Source organism: Macrobrachium nipponense, chromosome 19 (genome assembly GCF_015104395.2).
Source record: "Macrobrachium nipponense isolate FS-2020 chromosome 19, ASM1510439v2, whole genome shotgun sequence".
Classification (NCBI taxonomy): domain Eukaryota; kingdom Metazoa; phylum Arthropoda; class Malacostraca; order Decapoda; family Palaemonidae; genus Macrobrachium; species Macrobrachium nipponense.
Window position 1 is genome coordinate 18,129,122 of NC_061088.1, and position 18,487 is coordinate 18,147,608.

Below are 18,487 nucleotides of genomic sequence, written 5' to 3' on the forward strand. Positions count from 1 at the left end.
GACCGTTGTAGGCATTAAAATAATGAAAGTAATTCTATTAAGAATTGTTTTCAGGGACAAGGATAAAAACTAACACATGCACACACACACACACACTCACACATACACGCACACACACACACACACACACACACACATATATATATATATATATATATATATATATATATATATATATATATATATATATATAAGCAAATCCCACAGGAAAATGATAGTCAGAAATCCAAGCGCTTTCGTCTTTACTCAAACATTGTCAAGGAGCTAATGATTAGCTCCTTGACAATGTCTGAGTAAAGACGAAAGCGCTTGGATTTCGGACTATCATTTTCCTGTGGGATTCGCTTATTTATGAAGTCACGTGCATCTACTTTAATTTTTTAAGCATATATATATATATATATATATATATATATATATATATATATAATATATATATGTATATATGTATATATGTGTGTGTGTGTCGAAACCAAACAATAATGCAAATGCATCTACGAAAAGGAAAAGACATATATGTAATATTATTTTAAAGGTGAATGTAAAAACTAGAATCTAATTTAATCGAGGTGATTTTGTATAGCACGCACACACACACACACACACACGTGTATGTATGCTGGGAAAGACAGGTGGACAGTCAAACGGACACACCAACCGGTAATACGACGTAAAACAATTTGACTGCCAAAGTAATTTTTTTTTTAATCTTGTCGGCAGCTGAGTACTGAAATAACATCTGCATGATATGTCCTGTTTCAGTAAACAATGACAAATTTGGAACTGTATCATGTGAGATCTAAGTTTTCTTTCCTGGGCATCATACAACTGCCATTCAGCTAAAACATAGCTGTCCGAAAAATACATCGAAAATGAATGTTTTCAGCTGAATGATTATAAACATTAAAAATGAGCTCACACATAAATTCCCGAGAAAATATCATGCATCATCCTCTGTTTTACTCATTGCCTACGGCTTGGGTTTCTTCTTGTTGTTCATCATTGTATAATATTTAACATACTTCTTTTCATCTAGTTTCTCTTTCAGCTGCGGGTCGTCTTTTAGTGCAAAGATGTAATTACCCTCAGGGTCAAAATCGACGAGGACGTAGCCTTTTCCTGCCATAAATCTGACAAGTTTAGGGTCAACTTTACCACCGCTGAGACGACCGTCATCTTCCTCGTAATAATATTCCACAGCCATGAGTCTCACTTTGACTTTGTCGTAGGGAATCGAACGAAGAATATCCGCCTCAAAGCCCTGGATGTCGAGGGACAGGAAGTCCAGTGTTTTGAGGTTCAGGGCCAAGAAGTAAGAAGCTAAAGGGAGACACTGCATCACTTGGTGAGTCTTATTGGCGGTTTTGCTCCAGTGGTCCTGGCCGCGGAAGAATGGCGAATCTATTGCTCTAGAGTTAGAGCGATAAACCCACAGCATACCATGGGTAGGAGGGCCATCCAAGAACTCGAAGCTGACCCGCTGAGGGTACGGGCCCCTCGCAATGCAAGTATTGGAGAGCCAGGACTTCCTCCTCTTCTGTACCAGGTGGCGGAAATTGTTGGGGTCGACCTCCACCAGGATACCGGTCCATCCTCGTTCTTTTTCCAGCCAAAGGGAGTTCGAGAAGATGTCGCCCTCGAGAGCCCCCGAGTCGAGGAAGACGCCCGTCTTCTGGTCCCCAAAGAAATATTTGACGTTGTAGTCAATGAAGTGGAAACTAGAAACATTACTTGAGGGGTAGTATCTTTTAGTCTCTGCTGGTGTTGACAGATTGTAAGGCAGCGTCGACGGCGGGATCAAAAACCTCTCCTTGACCACCTTCAGGAGCCTAGGGTCGTCGGCCTCTACGGGTCCTTTGAGCCAACTTTGGTCATCGACCACCATCAGCTGTTCTTGAACTTTCTGAAAAGAGGAATGTAGGATAATCCTGGTGGTGTTTTGACCTGGTGTCACTAAATTAACTTTTTCAGAGATTCGAAACAATGTTCTGCATTATGAAATTTCTACAGACGCAAATTCCCGTCATCAAAACTGGTATCATGTTTCCAATTCGAAAGTTGGAAAAAGAAATATTTCGTTAAAGTCAACACATTTTAGTAACTGCTATTGTGGGTAGAGAGTTCAATCTTCTTGCTTTTATATCCAGCAGTCTAATACTGGAGGTAAAAGCCTAGTATATGTTCATCTTGAATGCTGGATTTCAGTCACTGAAGTAACATTAAAGTTACCAAAAGAATTTTACTTTAATGGGGAAGCCAAGGTTTGTCTTGATTATTTTACCTATTTTAGCATACCTGATTACTTTAGTAAAATAGAACTACCTACTTAAAAAAATCTTCGTGTGACCAAAGTTATCAGTGGTACTGGAATGGTATGGAATGTAGACTTAGGCCAAGGGACAAGCGCTTGGATATATGAGCTCTTTAAAAGTGTAACAAGAGGAGGACCTCGCGTTTGCACTGTGAAACAACTGATGCGAGAGGCGAGAGGATGGAAAGCAGGAGGGAAGAAATATAATACACATGGAGGATCACTTAACTTTACAGCACCAACAACAATACGAAAATTCCTATTATGATGATTCTACGCAAAGGATGAATGATGGGAGTGACTTATTCTAGCTACTAAAACTGGCGTCACGATAGAAATGGTGGGAAGATTTGAAGAATAAGTATTTGAAAGTGATTTTACGTGGAAACCGAGTTGGTGTTTTATTATCGATGATTTTGAAGTGATTTGTTCCATGCAAGCAGTAAATGTGGCCGTCAGTTTTTGCAAGGAAAAACAGTCCTAGGATATAGTGTAAGAGATTAAGTTTGAAGAAGTAATTCATCCTTGTTTGAAAGTCACCTGTTTGTTTTTGTTTGTTTCTTTGTTTGTATGGTGCTTTTACGTTGCATGGAACCAGTGGTTATTTCCAAAATCTCTCACACCTCAGTGGAATGCCCGAGAATCGAACTCGTGGCCGCCGAGTTGGCAGGCCATGACCATATCAATCACTCCACTGGTTTGTGTAAATGTTGAAGTTCTTTTTGTGCTATGTTTTTTGACAGCTTTCTTCACTCTTTTGTGAATTTTCCTTGACCTGTCAATTTTCTAGCATTTATGGAAATAGGAGCTCCTTTGATCTAGGGATAAAGGTGGGGAAGAAGAAGAAGAAGAAGAAGAAAAAGACTTGTTCTCCTCCTCCATGATGTAATTTAGCTTATAAAGTTTATGAAAATAAAGTTTTTTTTATAGAAGATAGTTCATATACCAAATAATTTTTTGTGCATCACATCCACGACCTGTATATTTTTGTGTGTATCACAGTCACTATCTGTATACTTTTTGTGATTTAGTGTACTTTTCTTGTTATCAACAGTCACCTACTGTATACTTTTTTTGTTGTATCACGTCTACTAAACTGTATACTTTTTTTTGTGTTGTCACTGTCACTACCTGTATACCTTTCTTGTGTATCCCCGTCAGTCCTACCTGTAAATACTTGTCTTTGTGTGTGATCACAGTCACTACCTGTTAGTTTTTTTAGTGTTATCACAGTCACTATTCTGTAATACTTTATGCTTTTTTTTGTGCATCACTTCACTACCTGTAACTTTTTGTGATCACAGTCACCTACCTTGTATACTTTTTATGTTTTTTTTTTGTTGTTGTCACAGTCCTAACCTGTATACCTTTTCTTTGAGTATCACAGTTTCACTACCTGTTTTTTTTATACTTTAGTTTTTTTTTGTTAATCAACAGTCAACTACCTGTAATACTTTTTTTGTGTATCCGTCACTACCTGTATACGTTATGCTTTTTGTGTGTATCCCACAGTCACTACCTGTAAGACTTTTTTCGTTGTATCAAAGTTTCATTATCTTATACTTTTTGTTTTTTTTTTGTATCACAGTTCACTACCTTATACTATTTTTCGTGTATCCCACAGTCACCTACCTGTTACTTTTTTTGTGTATCACAGTCACTACCTGTAATACTTTTTTATGTTTTTTTGTTGTGTATCACAGTCACTACCTGGTATACTTTTTTTTGTAATCCACAGTCCACTACCTGTAACTTTATGCTTTTTGTGGTGTATCACAGTCACTACCTGTATACTTTTTTCGTGTATCAAGTCCTTATCCTGTAATTTTTTTTTACTTTTTGTGTTACACGTTCACTACCTGTATACCCTATTTTTCCGTGGCTATCACAGTTTTTTCACTACCTGTATACTTTTTTGTGTATCACAGTCACTACACCTGTAATACTTTTTTTCGTGTATTCACAGTCCTACCTGTATTCTTTTTTGTGTGTATCGCAGTCACTACCTGTATATTTTTTTTGTGTCTCCACAGTCCACTACCTGTATACTTGTTTTGTGCATCACAGTCACTACCTCTATACGTTTTTGTGTGTATCACAGTCAATACCTGTATACTTTTTTTAGTGTATAAAAGTCATTACCTGTATACTTTTTTTGTGTATAACGTCACTACCTGTATACTTTTTTTGTGTATCACAGTCTACTGTATATTTTTTTGTGTGTATCACAGTCCACTGCTGTAACTTTTTTGTGTATCAAATACTACTGTATACTTTTTTTTGTGTATCACAGTCACTACCTGTAAACTAATTTTTATTTTTGTGTATCACAGTCACTACTCTATACTTTTTTGTGTGTATCACAGTTCAATATCCTTGTATACTTTTTTTAGTGTTATAAAAGTCATTACCACCTGTATAACTTTTTTTGTGTATAAGGCAGCCACTAGCCTGTATAGTTTTTATTGTATCCACAGTCACTACCTGTATACTTTTATGCTTTTTTTTGGTGGGCATCACAGTCACTACCTCCGTATACTTTTTGTGTGTATCACAGTCACTACCTGTATAACTTTTTCTTTGTTTAATCACACAGTCAATACCTTGTATTACTTTTTTTTAGTGTATAAAGTCATTACCGCTTGAACTTTTTTGCTTTTTTTATATAACAGGGCCACTACCTGTTATATTTTTATGGTATCCGACAGTCAATAACCTGTTATACTTTATACTTTTTGTTGTGTATGCCAACAATCACAACCTGTATACATTTTTGTTAGTGTTAATGCACAAGTTCACGTAGCCTGTTATATTTTTATGTATCACAGTAACTACATGTATACTTTTTTTAGTGTACACAGCACCTACAGTTTTTTCACTGTGTATCACAGTCCACTACTGTTTACCTTTTTTTAATGTATCCAGTCACTAAACCTGTAATTTTATGTATCACGTTTTTTAACTACATGTCTACCTTTTTTAGTGTATCACAGTCACTACCATGTTTATATTTTTTGTGTTATCACAGTTTCACTTTAACCTTATACTTTTTTTAATGTATCACAGTCAAGTACCAGTTATGACATTTTTAGTGTCACAGTCACTACCTGAATACTTTTTTTGTGTATCACATTCACTACCTCTATATTTTTTTAGTGTATTACAGTCACTACCTGTATACTTTTTTTTAGTGTATCACAGTCACTATCTGTATACTTCTTGAGTGTATCACAGTCACAACCTGTATACTTTTTAGTGTATCACAGTCACTACCTGTATACTTTTTTATGTATTACATTCACTATCTGAGTACTTTTTTGTGTATACAGTCACTACTACATGTATAATCTTTTGTGTATCACTATCTGTATCATCTTTTGGTATCACATTCACTACCTTTATCTTTTTGTGTCATACCCACTACCTGTATCATTTTTTATATATCACAACGACCACCTTCATAATTTTTTGTGCATCACAACCACCACCCGTATAATTTTTCGTGTATCACAACCATTACCCATACAAGATTTTGTGTTATCACAATCACTAATTGTATAATTTTTTGTTTTGTATCACAACCACTACCTGTATCATTTTTCGTGTATCACAACCACTACCTGTATATCTTTTGTACATCACAACCATTACCTGTTTAATTTTTTGTGTATCATAACCATTACATGTATAATTTTTGTGTATCACAACCGCTACCTGTATAATTTTTTGTGTATCACAGCCACTACTTGTATCATTTTTGGTATATCACAACCATTACCTGTATAATTTTTGGTATATCACAACCACTATCTGAGTAATTTTTAGTATATCACAATCAATACCTGTATAATTTTTTGGGTATCATAACCACTACCTGTATAATTTTTGGTATATCACAATCACTGCATAATTTTTGTGTGTATCACAACTGCTACCTGTATCATTTTTTGTATACCATAACCACTACCTGTATAATTTTTTGTATATCATAACCAATACCTGTATAAATTTTTGTATATCACAACCAATTCCTGTATAATTTTTATTATATCACAACCATTGCCTGCATAATTTCTTGTGTATCACAACCACTACCTGTATAATTTTTTTTGTTTCACAACTGTTACCTGTATATTTCTTGTGTATCTTCACCGCTACCTGTAATGTTTGTGTATCATAACCACCACCTGTATAATTTTTGGTATATCACAACCATTACCTGCATAATTTTTTGTGTATCACAACTGCTACCTGTATAATTTTTTGTGTATCATAACCACTACCTGTATAATCTTTTGCGTATCATAACCACTACCTGTATCATTTTTGGCATGCCGCAACCACTACCTGTAAATTTTTTGTGTATCACAACCGCTACCTGTATAATTTGTTGTGTATCACAACCACTACCTGTATAATTTTTTGGCATATTACACCACTACCTGTATATTTTCTTGTGTATCATAACCACTGCCTGTATAATCTTTTGTGTGTCATAACCACTATCTGTATAATTTTTTGTGTATCACAACCACTACCTGCATAATTCTGGTGTGTATCACAAACCGGCTACCTGTATAAGTTTTTGTGTATCATAACCACTACCTGTATGATTTTGTGTGTATCACAACCGCTATCTGTATAATCTTTTGTGTACCATAACCACTATCTGTATAATTTTTGGCATATCACAACCACTACCTATATAATTTTTTGTGTATCACAACCGCTACCTATATATTTTCTGTTTGGACAACTGTGCCATAATACAAGTTCCCCTCCTATTTGACTAAAGATTTTCACCTCTGCGTTGCCTAAGGGTAGATGAGTACCCATATCTGGTATCCTACAACTTCCAGCACCTCTGCTGACCTCTTTGCCCAATGTCTAAAGTCTAAACCTTGTCTATGCCCTTCTACTCTGTCCAGTCGAGGGTTGGTTGCACTAAGGTCCTAAGAAAAATCTTTCTTTGGATTCTGGGTTAAACCTCACTGGTCACTCGAGCAAAGTCTTTGGGTCACTTACTAGTTTTCTGTAAAAGAAAGCTATTGAGATGGCTACTGGCTGTCCATCCGCACTTTTTCTGCCCGCCCTCAGATCTTAATAAACTACTGAGGCTAGAGGGCTGCAGATTGGTATGTTGATCATCCACCCTCCAATCATCAAACATGCCAAATTGTAGCCCACTAGCCTCATGAGTTTTTATTGTATGTAAGGTTAAAGTTAGCCATGACTCGTGCATCTGGCACCGCTATAGGTGTCAACAATACAGGCCACCACCGGGCCGTGGCTGGAAGTTTCATGGACTGCGACTGAGTTTCATGAGCCGTGGCTGAGTTTCATACAGCTTTATACGCCATAGGTACAGAAAACTCTATTGCGCCAAAGACACTTCTGCGCATTTTTTAAATTCTTTTTTCTAATTAGAACCCCATCAAAGATCTCTTAGTAACAGATAATGGGTATGCAACATTCTTGCCCCAGTGTTCTGGGCATGTGCTGTACGTGACTGATCCTCAGTAGGATTCTCTTGCCCTTTCCACTCAACAAAGCAATGTAAAGTGTAGCTACAAATCTACATTCGTCACTTTTACGAATTTGGGTCTAAGGCCTCATTGGGAACCATTAACTAGAGTAGTTAATTCTGTTCAAATGTAAAATTTATTTTGTTCTCGCTAGTCAGATATGTGAAAAATAAGTTTTGGTCAAGCTTATATATTTCATATTCAGCATTTAATACTTCCAACGAAATATCTTGCCGACTTCATTGTATTAGATGTATAATGTCTCTTCATACTTTGTCAATGTTTTTGTAATTATTTCATGTTCGTCTTTATTAATCCTAATAATTAGCAAATTACATATTACCAAATCTTCTTTTATCACAGTTTATGCGTTGGATCAGATTTTCTTATTGACTTTAAATTGTACCTCTTAAGTTTCCCATGATGAAATTAATTATTCATTCTGCCTTAGGAATCAAGCTAAATACGTCATAGTGGCTTTTAATCTACTACGAAGGATCGATATGAGTTATTCTCATAGCTTTAAACTTGAAAATTCAGCGCAGGTTTTATACTGATTCAGTCTATGATGATTACGCCCTAGACTTAAAAAATGACTGCAGAGACCCAATCCAAGGATTTCCTCTAGAATCCCTGACGTAGTCGTTATTACATAGCTGACTATACCCTAGTTTCAGAAAATGACACCAGAGACCCCATCCAAAGATTTTCTCCAGAGTCCCTGAGGTAGACATTATTACATAACTGACTATACCCTAGTTTCAGAAAATGAGACCTGTCAGAACGATTCCACTTCTGACCACGGCTGTCAAAATAAAAACACTGAGCATAATAAATGCTTAGAAACGTAGCCACTTTTGTATTATCTTTGTTCCTATTATCATTTCTGATGAATGTTATTTAAGGTAATTGGCTACACTTCTACATAAATTAATTTAATTGAATACGGAATTTAGGCCAAATGCCAAGCACTGGGACCTATGAGGACATTCAGCGCTGACATGGAAATTGACAGAGAAAGGTTTAAAAGGAGGAACAGGAGTAAAAGCTCGCAGTCACACTATGAATCAATTGTTGGGGGGGAGGGGGATAAAATGGAAGTAAATATGAAAGGAGGTACAGTAAAATAAACGAAAAGAGTTGCAGCTAGGGCCCGAAGTCTGGTCACAAAGAACCTTAAACTACCTGAAGCTCTTCCTGAAGCTGCCTAAAAAAGGCACACCTTCGGCTCCCTAAACGAGTTTCGGCAAGGGGGCATTCTCTCTCCATACCTGTTTAATACGTTCACAGATGCCTTGAATGTAAAATTGAACTTACTCCCAATCGGATACACTGTCAATGAAACAACTATAAACAACCTCTGTTACGCAGGCGATATGGTTCTGATTTCCCCATCAGTGCAAGGTCTCCAACGACTCATCGACATTTGCCGCCAATATGCAGCGGAATTTGATATCCTAACAACGAAACCATGACCCAGGGCATGTCGTTGCTCCCGAGATCGTTTAAGCATATTGCAGAACCACAAATTTTGCTCGGAAATCATCGGCTGGGATTCGTGTGCTAATTTCTGTATTTGGGTCACATTATCATCGACGACCTAAAAGATATGGCAGACATAGAACAGAGGCGTCGTAAACTATGTGCTACTGGCAACATGATTGCAAGGAGGTTTGCCTTCTGTTACCGAGACTTGAAACTGCTGCTCTTCCGCTCGTATTGCTACAGCATCTATGGGTGCTCGCTGTGGACGAACCACACCAGAGACCAAGAGACGTATCACTGTTGGTCACATTTTGAGACGCCTCACAAACACTCCTCGCTACCACTCCGCCACACAGATGTTCACCGAAAATCACCTGGACAACTTAAAAATCATTGAAAGGCGAACAATGCCCAGTCTGATCACCCGACTGCCAAACAGCAGCAATTCGCTCATACAAAGCATCTTAAGTAGTGAGACAGGAAGATCTAAATTGTGGGGAAGATGGGAAAATGAGACGTTTGTTCCCTAAATGACTTAATCTCTGTTTTTGCAATATGACATCTGCAGAATCTGTCATTATTATTGTATTGCTACGATTATTGTTATTACTGGTATTTTCCCTTTTCCATTATTACTGTGATTATAAAAAATATAGTTTTTTACATCCATTGTTATAACTATTCTCAATTTTATTACGGTTATTACCATCATTTTGATTACAATCGATTATAGTACCTCAGCAAGTGTGGATACTGCCGATTGATATTTTTTTTTATCATGTTATCAGCTCAAGGCCATAGACAGTGCACTGCACTGACGGCAATAAGACCCCCCCCCCCCCCCCCCAATGACTGAGTGAGGAATTCGCCTTCCAAAGTGGTCTTTAAACTGAGAGTAGAATTTATCAACATCAAGTTCTCACTTGCTCATATCACTCGAAAAATTATACCGCTATGAAGATGACGTCAATGATCGAAAAAACCTCCTAATTAAATGCTTGGCGAAAGACAAGTTAGGATGCGAGAGAGAGAGAGAGAGAGAGAGAGAGAGAGAGAGAGAGAGAGAGCTACTTATTTGCGTTTGCGTTGATTTTAAAGTAAGAACATAATTACATGTAACTACATACCTTAGCTGTGTCTACCAAGACCACTGGCAGTTTCCTCTCCCGGGCCAAATCTGTTGACAAAAAAAAAATGAGACACTAGATTTTATTTTCTATCTCGTTACACTTCTTTTCCTCGCTTCTGTCTCTGTTATCTTCATTCAGAGAAATATTGGGTCAAGTTCATTCCATTTTAAGTTAAGGTTCACACAGACTTCACGCACTAATGGAAATGGATCAATTACGGAGAATGTTGCACAAAACGTGTCTGTGTGTGTGTATTATATACATACATACACACACACACACACACACACATATATATATATATATATATATATATATATTATATATATATAGATATATATATATATATATATATATATATATATATATCTATATATGTGTGTGTGTGTGTGTGTGTGTGTGTGTGTGTGTGTGATAAAATGCCTTTCACTTACAGTTTACGGTATAATAACACTCTGAGATAAATGCAGCGTCATTTCCCATACATTCCCACTACAAGTCCCGGTTTTCACCCGCCTTCTTACGTGGATTTTATGTTATTCTCAAGCACGTGGACTTACGTGCTACATTGAATATGTTGTATATGTGTATGTATATATAGATGTATGCATACGCTTCTTTCATCCTCACACTATATAACTCGTGCATTTGCTTGTGCAAGATTGAAAATGAGTAAAATATCACAGAGAATGTGGGTAACAGTGCTAGAATGATAATAAGTTCCCTTACACAGTATCACACAGGAGAGCGATATCAAAACTATTGCATTGACTTTCTGTCGAGTAAGAATCATCTTTAACATCTTCGAATTAACTAGGGTATCTTCGGGCTGGAACTGACAGATCTGAAAATATAATATCATTTTGACATGTGATATCAAATATGTCTTAAAACATACAAGGGAATGAATATATATGCATAGATTGTGTACAATGCATTATTAGTAAGTTTCCATGCATGAAATTGTGTATTATATTTTACTTCTATTACAGAAAAGTTAACGTCAATGCTTTCTATTCAAATTAGAGACACTGGCATATGTAATCAACCTTAAATAAATGTCTCCAGATAACATCAGTTTTTAAATTTCACATTCACATTTCAATCATCAAAAACTGGGCATTGAATACTGCTTAAGCAGGCGTGGGCAATAAGCTACCACAAGGTAGACATGGACACTACACCACGCACACATATACGTATGTAAGCGAATACCACAGGAAAAATAATAGGAAGAAATTCGTTTCGAGCGCTTCCGTCCTTTAATGAGACAAGTCTCATTAAAAGACGATAGTGCTTGGCACGAATTTCTGCCTATTATTGTCCCAGTGGTATTCGCTTATATCATGAAGTCACGTGCATCTACTGTTAATTTTTAAGCATACACACACACACATATATATATATACATATATATATACATATGTATATATATTATATATATATATCTATATATATGTGTGTGTATGCTTAAAGATTAACAGTAGATGCACGTGACTTCATGATATAAGCGAATACCGCTGGGACAGTATATATATATATATATATATATATCCAATATATATTATATATATATAAGCATATATATATATATATATAAATATTATTGTACTCTATATATATATATATTTAATCTATATATAGATATATAGCATATATATATATATAATATCTATATAGTACATAATATATATTAACTATATATATATAATAATAAATATTTATATATAATTAGTATATCGTGTGTGTGTGCGCGCGCATGTGTTCGAAGATATGTGTATTTATAAAAATGTTTGTTTTAGATTCATGTATTTTCATTCGTATTTGTTAAAGATGATTTTGTCACAGGCGTCATCAAACGCTAAACAAACAACTAACTGGTTAGTAAACAAAGCGTCCTAAATCTGAGGACATGCTGGAATTGTGTTCTCCCAGTAATATGTTGTAATCAAACTTCAGTCACGCAGACGCCTACGATGAGCAATTCCGCAGGAACCCATATTCATTTCATTAAATAACGAGCATCACTGTAAAATCACCACCGAGGAGACCCAGAAGACTGTAATATAAGCTCTCGCGACCATCTGTGTTCTTATGAGCCAAGAGACTCAAAACCCTGAGGTCCAAAAGTGTGTCCAATTTTCTCATTATGACCAGACAAGCTCCGATCCTTAATGTAATAGCTTCTGCCTATTATTATCTATAATATATATAATCTTCCTCCAAGAGCATTAACTTGCAAAAGAAGCTTCCATAGGATCAAATAACCTTACGTGGGAAAAAGAGAAGACTGGGATAGGTTGGCTAGTTAAATGAGAACCGATTAATCATCAACCACGTGAATTGATTGCGCTCGTTGATTAGATGGAGAGACAATTTGCTCTTTTGATTTATCAGGTTTATAAAAATACAAGGCCGCGTCTCTCTCTCTCTCTCTCTCTCTCTCTCTCTCAGCATGACAATGATCTCAACTTTCATTCGCGCTCTCCATACCATACATATAATCTTCATAATACGAAGATGAGATAACTCAATATAGTCCACAGGAGAAAAGAGAATAAAAGACTCTGATAGCTCGATAATTTCACCTTCCATGAGGCCTCATCAAGAACTTTATTATAATAAAGTTCTTGAAGAGGCCTGGTGGCAGGCGAAATTGTCGAGCCACTAGTCTTTCATTCTCTCATATGAACATACAAACTGATACTTGCCACGAGTTTTCAAAAGCAACTCCAATCCTCTACATAACTGCAGCGTAGTTCAGTAGCTGACACAACAAAGATATTGTAACGCCATAATAACAACAACAACAACAAGAAAAACCTCATAATCTTGAAAACATATATATAAATAGGCAAATAGTTTAACACCTAAAGTCAGACGGCAGTTGTCATCAATTCTGTTTTGACCTTCTGGTCAGGTGGGTCTAGCCTAATGTTGAAATAGTTCCTCGCTGGACGAGTGGTTTTCGCTCTCGGCTGCCAATCCGGTGGTCCGAAGTTCGAATCCCGGCTCGGCCAACGCGGAATCAGAGGAATTTATTTCTGGTGATAGAAATTCATTTCTCAATATGGTGTGGTTCGGATCCCACAATAAGCTGTAGGTCTCGTTGCTAGGTGACCTATTAGTTCCTAGCCACGTAAAAATATCTAATCCTTCGGGCCAGCCCTAAGAGAGCTATTAACCAGCTCAGTGGTCTGGTAAAACTAAGATATACTTTCTAACTTGAAATGATTGCAACGTATGAAGTGCTCAAGAAGCCTGCTGGGCTAACTCTGAAATGGTCCGATCAAATAAAAGACACAAAATTAATTGACATGATAACTAAAATTACTGGTTTTGTCGAACATGTCAGGTGAGTTAACACCTGCAATCATATTTCAGATGTCATACAACTACAGACGTGGATTTATGAAGTGTCAGATAAAACACCAAACTGTAAGTAAATATAGGGGGAAAAAAAAGCATGGGTTATACGGTTGGACAATAAAAATTTTTTTTAATTTTTTTTAGACGTATCCCTGAGGCAGAATGATTGAAGGCAAACTCGTTGTGACTTCAGAGCGGAAAGAAATGAAGTTTTCTCGAGTAACAGTGTCGGTTTAGGTGTGCTTGCTTGTGCAAGTGTATAAGCAGGGAACATACATAAATGCAAACTTACACATACAGGCATACACACATCATATCTGTATATGTATATAATACACACACACACACACACATATATATATATATTATCTATATATTATATATAATAAATTATATTATATATATAATATAATATATATATATAGATATATATATTATATATATTATATATATAATATATATATATTATCTATATATATATATTAATGAATTCTTATCACATCACCGTGATTCACATACATGCATTAAGCTATAAATGTCCTTTAATATCCAATTCGCTCCACCTCGGAATTAATATATTTACGTATATGTTAACCGAAGGGGAATTTTTTAGTTGATAATAATTTCGTCCTCCCGAGGATTCGAACCAGCGGACAAACAGAGAAGTCAGAACTGCAGTGACACTATCGACTCGGCCAACAGGTGAGGTTATAAGTTGATACCACCACTACCTTCCACAATATCTTGCACATACTCTCTACCCTGGATCTTGAGACCCCTCCTTTCCAATACCTCTTTCCACATCTCTCCCCAATCCTCACGTCTCTTCTTATAGAACAAATACTGCGCAAAAGGTCCATCTCTACAACTTCCACCTTCTTTCTTACAGCTGCATTCAGCATCCATTTTTCCACACAGGAGTGTTGTTCAACAGTCCATTCACACGTTCTAACGCTGGTTCCAACGTTGGTTCCAAAGACACAAAGTTTCTTCCCAATCTCTTCCACACATCCTGCTGCCTTTCTCACAAACTCATAATCACTTTTTGTGTTTGTGTGAACGAGAATGGGAAATGCTTTTTCAAGTAAGAACCCCGAGACTTGCATTAATAATTGCTTCATATGTTCGGTGACTCATCCTACTGTCAAGCTATTGACCCCCAAATGCCTATGAATCTACAACTTCCATTCTCTCGCCATCTGCGTTTGTATCCACTTCTCCTTACCCTTATACCCTTACTCTTGCTCACAACTTACTCCACTTTCATGCTCTTTCCCTTATCTGCCTTTTCTCCTCACGTTTTCTATTCAGTAATATATCATACGTGAAAATCAACCAGTCACGACTTATCTTTCTATCTCACAAATATCCACCACAATTACTATCCTTTCTTCGACTTCTCACGTCATTCCATTCACAACGACAGTAAACAGTCTTGTAGACATAGCACACCGTTATCTCCTCTACACCTCCACACAAAACATCTTTTTTCTTAAAAGGCTTTAACGCTTGAAAACTTTTTGCGCTCAACACTTTACACTCCACATTCTCTCTTTATCGGTACTATGATTGATTCTGAAGCTTCTCACGCAACTGCTTCGCAACACCTACTAGATCCACACCTTCATCCTTGTTTTGAAACTTCTGTCTTACCTTCTCCATAAAATTTATACCACAGAATTTCCACTTGTGTGTCAATCGTCTCCCGCTCTCTCTCCAATCTTGCACATTCCACAAATACTAAAAACGATCCTTTCCCTGACCCAATAATGCATCAACTTCAGAGAGGATCTCTCCATTTGCATCTTTTTGCTCATTAAACTTTGCCACCGCATTGACCTTCATGTAGAATAATTTATTCTCCAACTTTTCATTACATATCCTTTTTTCTTGAGCCTCCTTATCCATCATTTTGGTTTCCTACATAAACTTCTCATTTCTTCATCACTCCCTGCTTTTATTACCTATTTTCACATTCCCAGACAGACAGACAAACACTCCACGCTGAAGCTATAACCTCTTCCCGGGATTGTATTTACTAATCATATACTTCTTCAACTTCTGCATATTTAACCCCAGACCATTTCGCTCACATTTTCTCTTCCCTAACGAATTTACGATCTAACAAACGCTTTTCTTCCTCATTCTCTTTTTCTCAAGTGTACTCGTAAATATTTTTACATTTTAAGTTCTCTTCCAAAATTAAAACTCTCTCCACTCTCATCTAGTCCACGTACCCCACACCTACCTACAATGCCGTAATTTTCTTTTGCATTAAAATCACCTAGCAAAACCAACTGTTCTCCAAACCCTGCAAGATAAAAAAAAAAAAAAAAAAAAACCCCTTCCCCAAAAAATATCTCATTCTTTTTCAGTCCTGGCCCAAACACACAATTCACTATTATAACACCTATGTCCGTTTGATTTTACACAATCCTCGAACTAATATATGTGTAATTTTTCACCTGCCCCAATCCTTTCCCTATCCCCCAACCGGTTCTTACTTCTCCACCTTCCAATTATCCCAACATGACTGACCTTCGTTCTCCTCATTCCTACAAACATTACAATTCCCACTTTATCTCCCTCCTTGTCATAGGATCCAGCTTTCTCTTTAACAAATTAGTTACCATACATTTCATCTCATTTGTAGGCAAATAGAGGAAATGAGAATGATTAAAATAAAGATGCAAAAAAAAAAAAAAAAGACTAGACAGCGAGATAATCATAATTGAAACGTACAGTTAGAACATATAAAGTTTAAATATAATGTAATAATGAGACCAATTTTACATTACAGAAGAATAATTCTGATGCGTGGCTATCAAAGCTTTATAATTAACGAAGTAAAAATACAAGAGATGTAAGGACCGGATATCCAATATCACTCAAGGCCTACGAGTTACGTGATTCTTTCTCATCTACACAAACTGAAAACCACTAAATACATTAACATTTGATTGTGACGCCAGGGTACAGTTTCACATCCATCAACCAATCAATCATTAACTTATGACATTAAATTTTCTGCATATCTGCACATAAATATGTGATACCTCACTTCTCGAAGGAAATTTCTTACAAAGATAACTTCTACGTACCTAAATTAAGTCTTCTAATGGTAACAATAATATAAAGCAAACTGTACCCAAGTAATAAAGGGATTAAATACTAAATAGTTATACTTCATATTCTTTTTCAATAAAATTTAATAAGCCATTGAAATCATTTATATAACCATATTAAGACCTTAAAACTTTTGAGCCTTTAATATACAATGACCAGCAACAAGAATGATTTGAGTAACTATATATATTCTCCTTAATAACAGTAATATGGAGGTAATAGGTATCGGTCTCGATATCGGCTTTAAAAGTTGGTATCGGTATCGGCCAAAAACTTGTTATCGGTAACATCCTTGATTTTCAAATGATTTTTCTCTGGTCATTTCATATGGTAGATCCCCTCAATTGCTGCTTTATCCTCCCACGGCAAATTCTCGTCTACTCACAAGAATAACTTGAATCAACGGCAGCGACTCCCGGCATGACAGACCCAAAGCTCTCTCAGAAACTTACCAGAGGCAAGAGCGGCGCTCTAGTGTAGTCTTTTGCAGTGGCGGACCAACAACTAAATGCCGGCAGCCGGTTGTTGGTAGCATTTCAGTGCCGTTCCGTGACTCCCCCCCCCCACCCCAAACAAAGCCCACCACGCAACCATGCACGTAAGCATCAGAACGAACGCTCTCCAATTCGCTGTCCTCCCACCTCCGCCCCCACCTCTCCCTAATAACAGCTGGCTTAGAATCTATTTTTCATCTTTCAATGACATGAACTAAAAAAATTCCATTTTTTTTATTACTCTTCCTGTTCGAAACAGAGCTAAGCTTTGAGGAGAAACCTTTTAAACAACTTCCATTACATCCATATATACATAGTATCAATACATTCATATATACATAGTATATGTTACAGTAAATATGCAGGGATTTCGCAAAATCCCCAGGGAATATGTGAAATGACCAATTCGCCAAAGAACGTTTGGTCCCGAGGGCTAGTACTAAACACGGCGAAACAGTGATTCATCTACGTACACTGTTTCGCCATGTTTAGTATTAGCCTCTGCGGGGTCAAATGTATTTCGCTGTGTTTAGTAAAAGTCCCTGGTAGGATCAAATGTCCCCGAGTGCATTTGATCACTCAGCGGGTAGTACTATACAAGACCCACCAAGTACGTGTACAGTAAGTTCCAAAACTAAATGCGACAGATTTCAGAGGATTTCGTTCGAAATTCACTAACTGGCAACGACAACTCGTAGCTGAAAAAATTATTTTTTTCTACAGTGAAAGCTCTATCAAGCCACGGTCTGTGTATCAAGCAAAATAAAGCTAACATATGATGCACAAATATCAAATCTATGATATTTATAACAATCATAAGAAAAAATAACGGTAATAGAAATTATTTTAAAGTGTAGTAATTACTTCAAACTATAGAAAAGAAACAATTTGAAATTTTCGTTCAACACAGTATGACCAACATTACCAATGTATATTTCGAGCGATGTGGAAACAAATATTTTATATCATAGTGTATTATAAATTATTTTAACGAAGATGTTTAAAACCATACAAGTATCAATAGAATGTGAAGGGAAAATCTCCGCG

At 36.5% G+C, this 18,487-nt stretch overlaps 1 protein-coding gene across 1 annotated transcript; it reads right to left on the minus strand.

The window, feature by feature from the left end:
- Nucleotides 1–461: 461 nt before the first annotated feature.
- LOC135214433 (protein Star-like) lies at nt 462–17,470 on the minus strand. The gene is made up of 4 exons (XM_064248723.1): nt 17,399–17,470; nt 11,181–11,295; nt 10,449–10,498; nt 462–1,903 (listed from the first exon to the last, which is right to left on the minus strand). Exons 2-4 carry the CDS (start codon nt 11,251–11,253, stop codon nt 971–973), a joined length of 1,056 nt encoding a protein of 351 aa, XP_064104793.1. The 5' UTR covers nt 11,254–11,295; nt 17,399–17,470; the 3' UTR covers nt 462–970.
- Nucleotides 17,471–18,487: the final 1,017 nt, after the last annotated feature.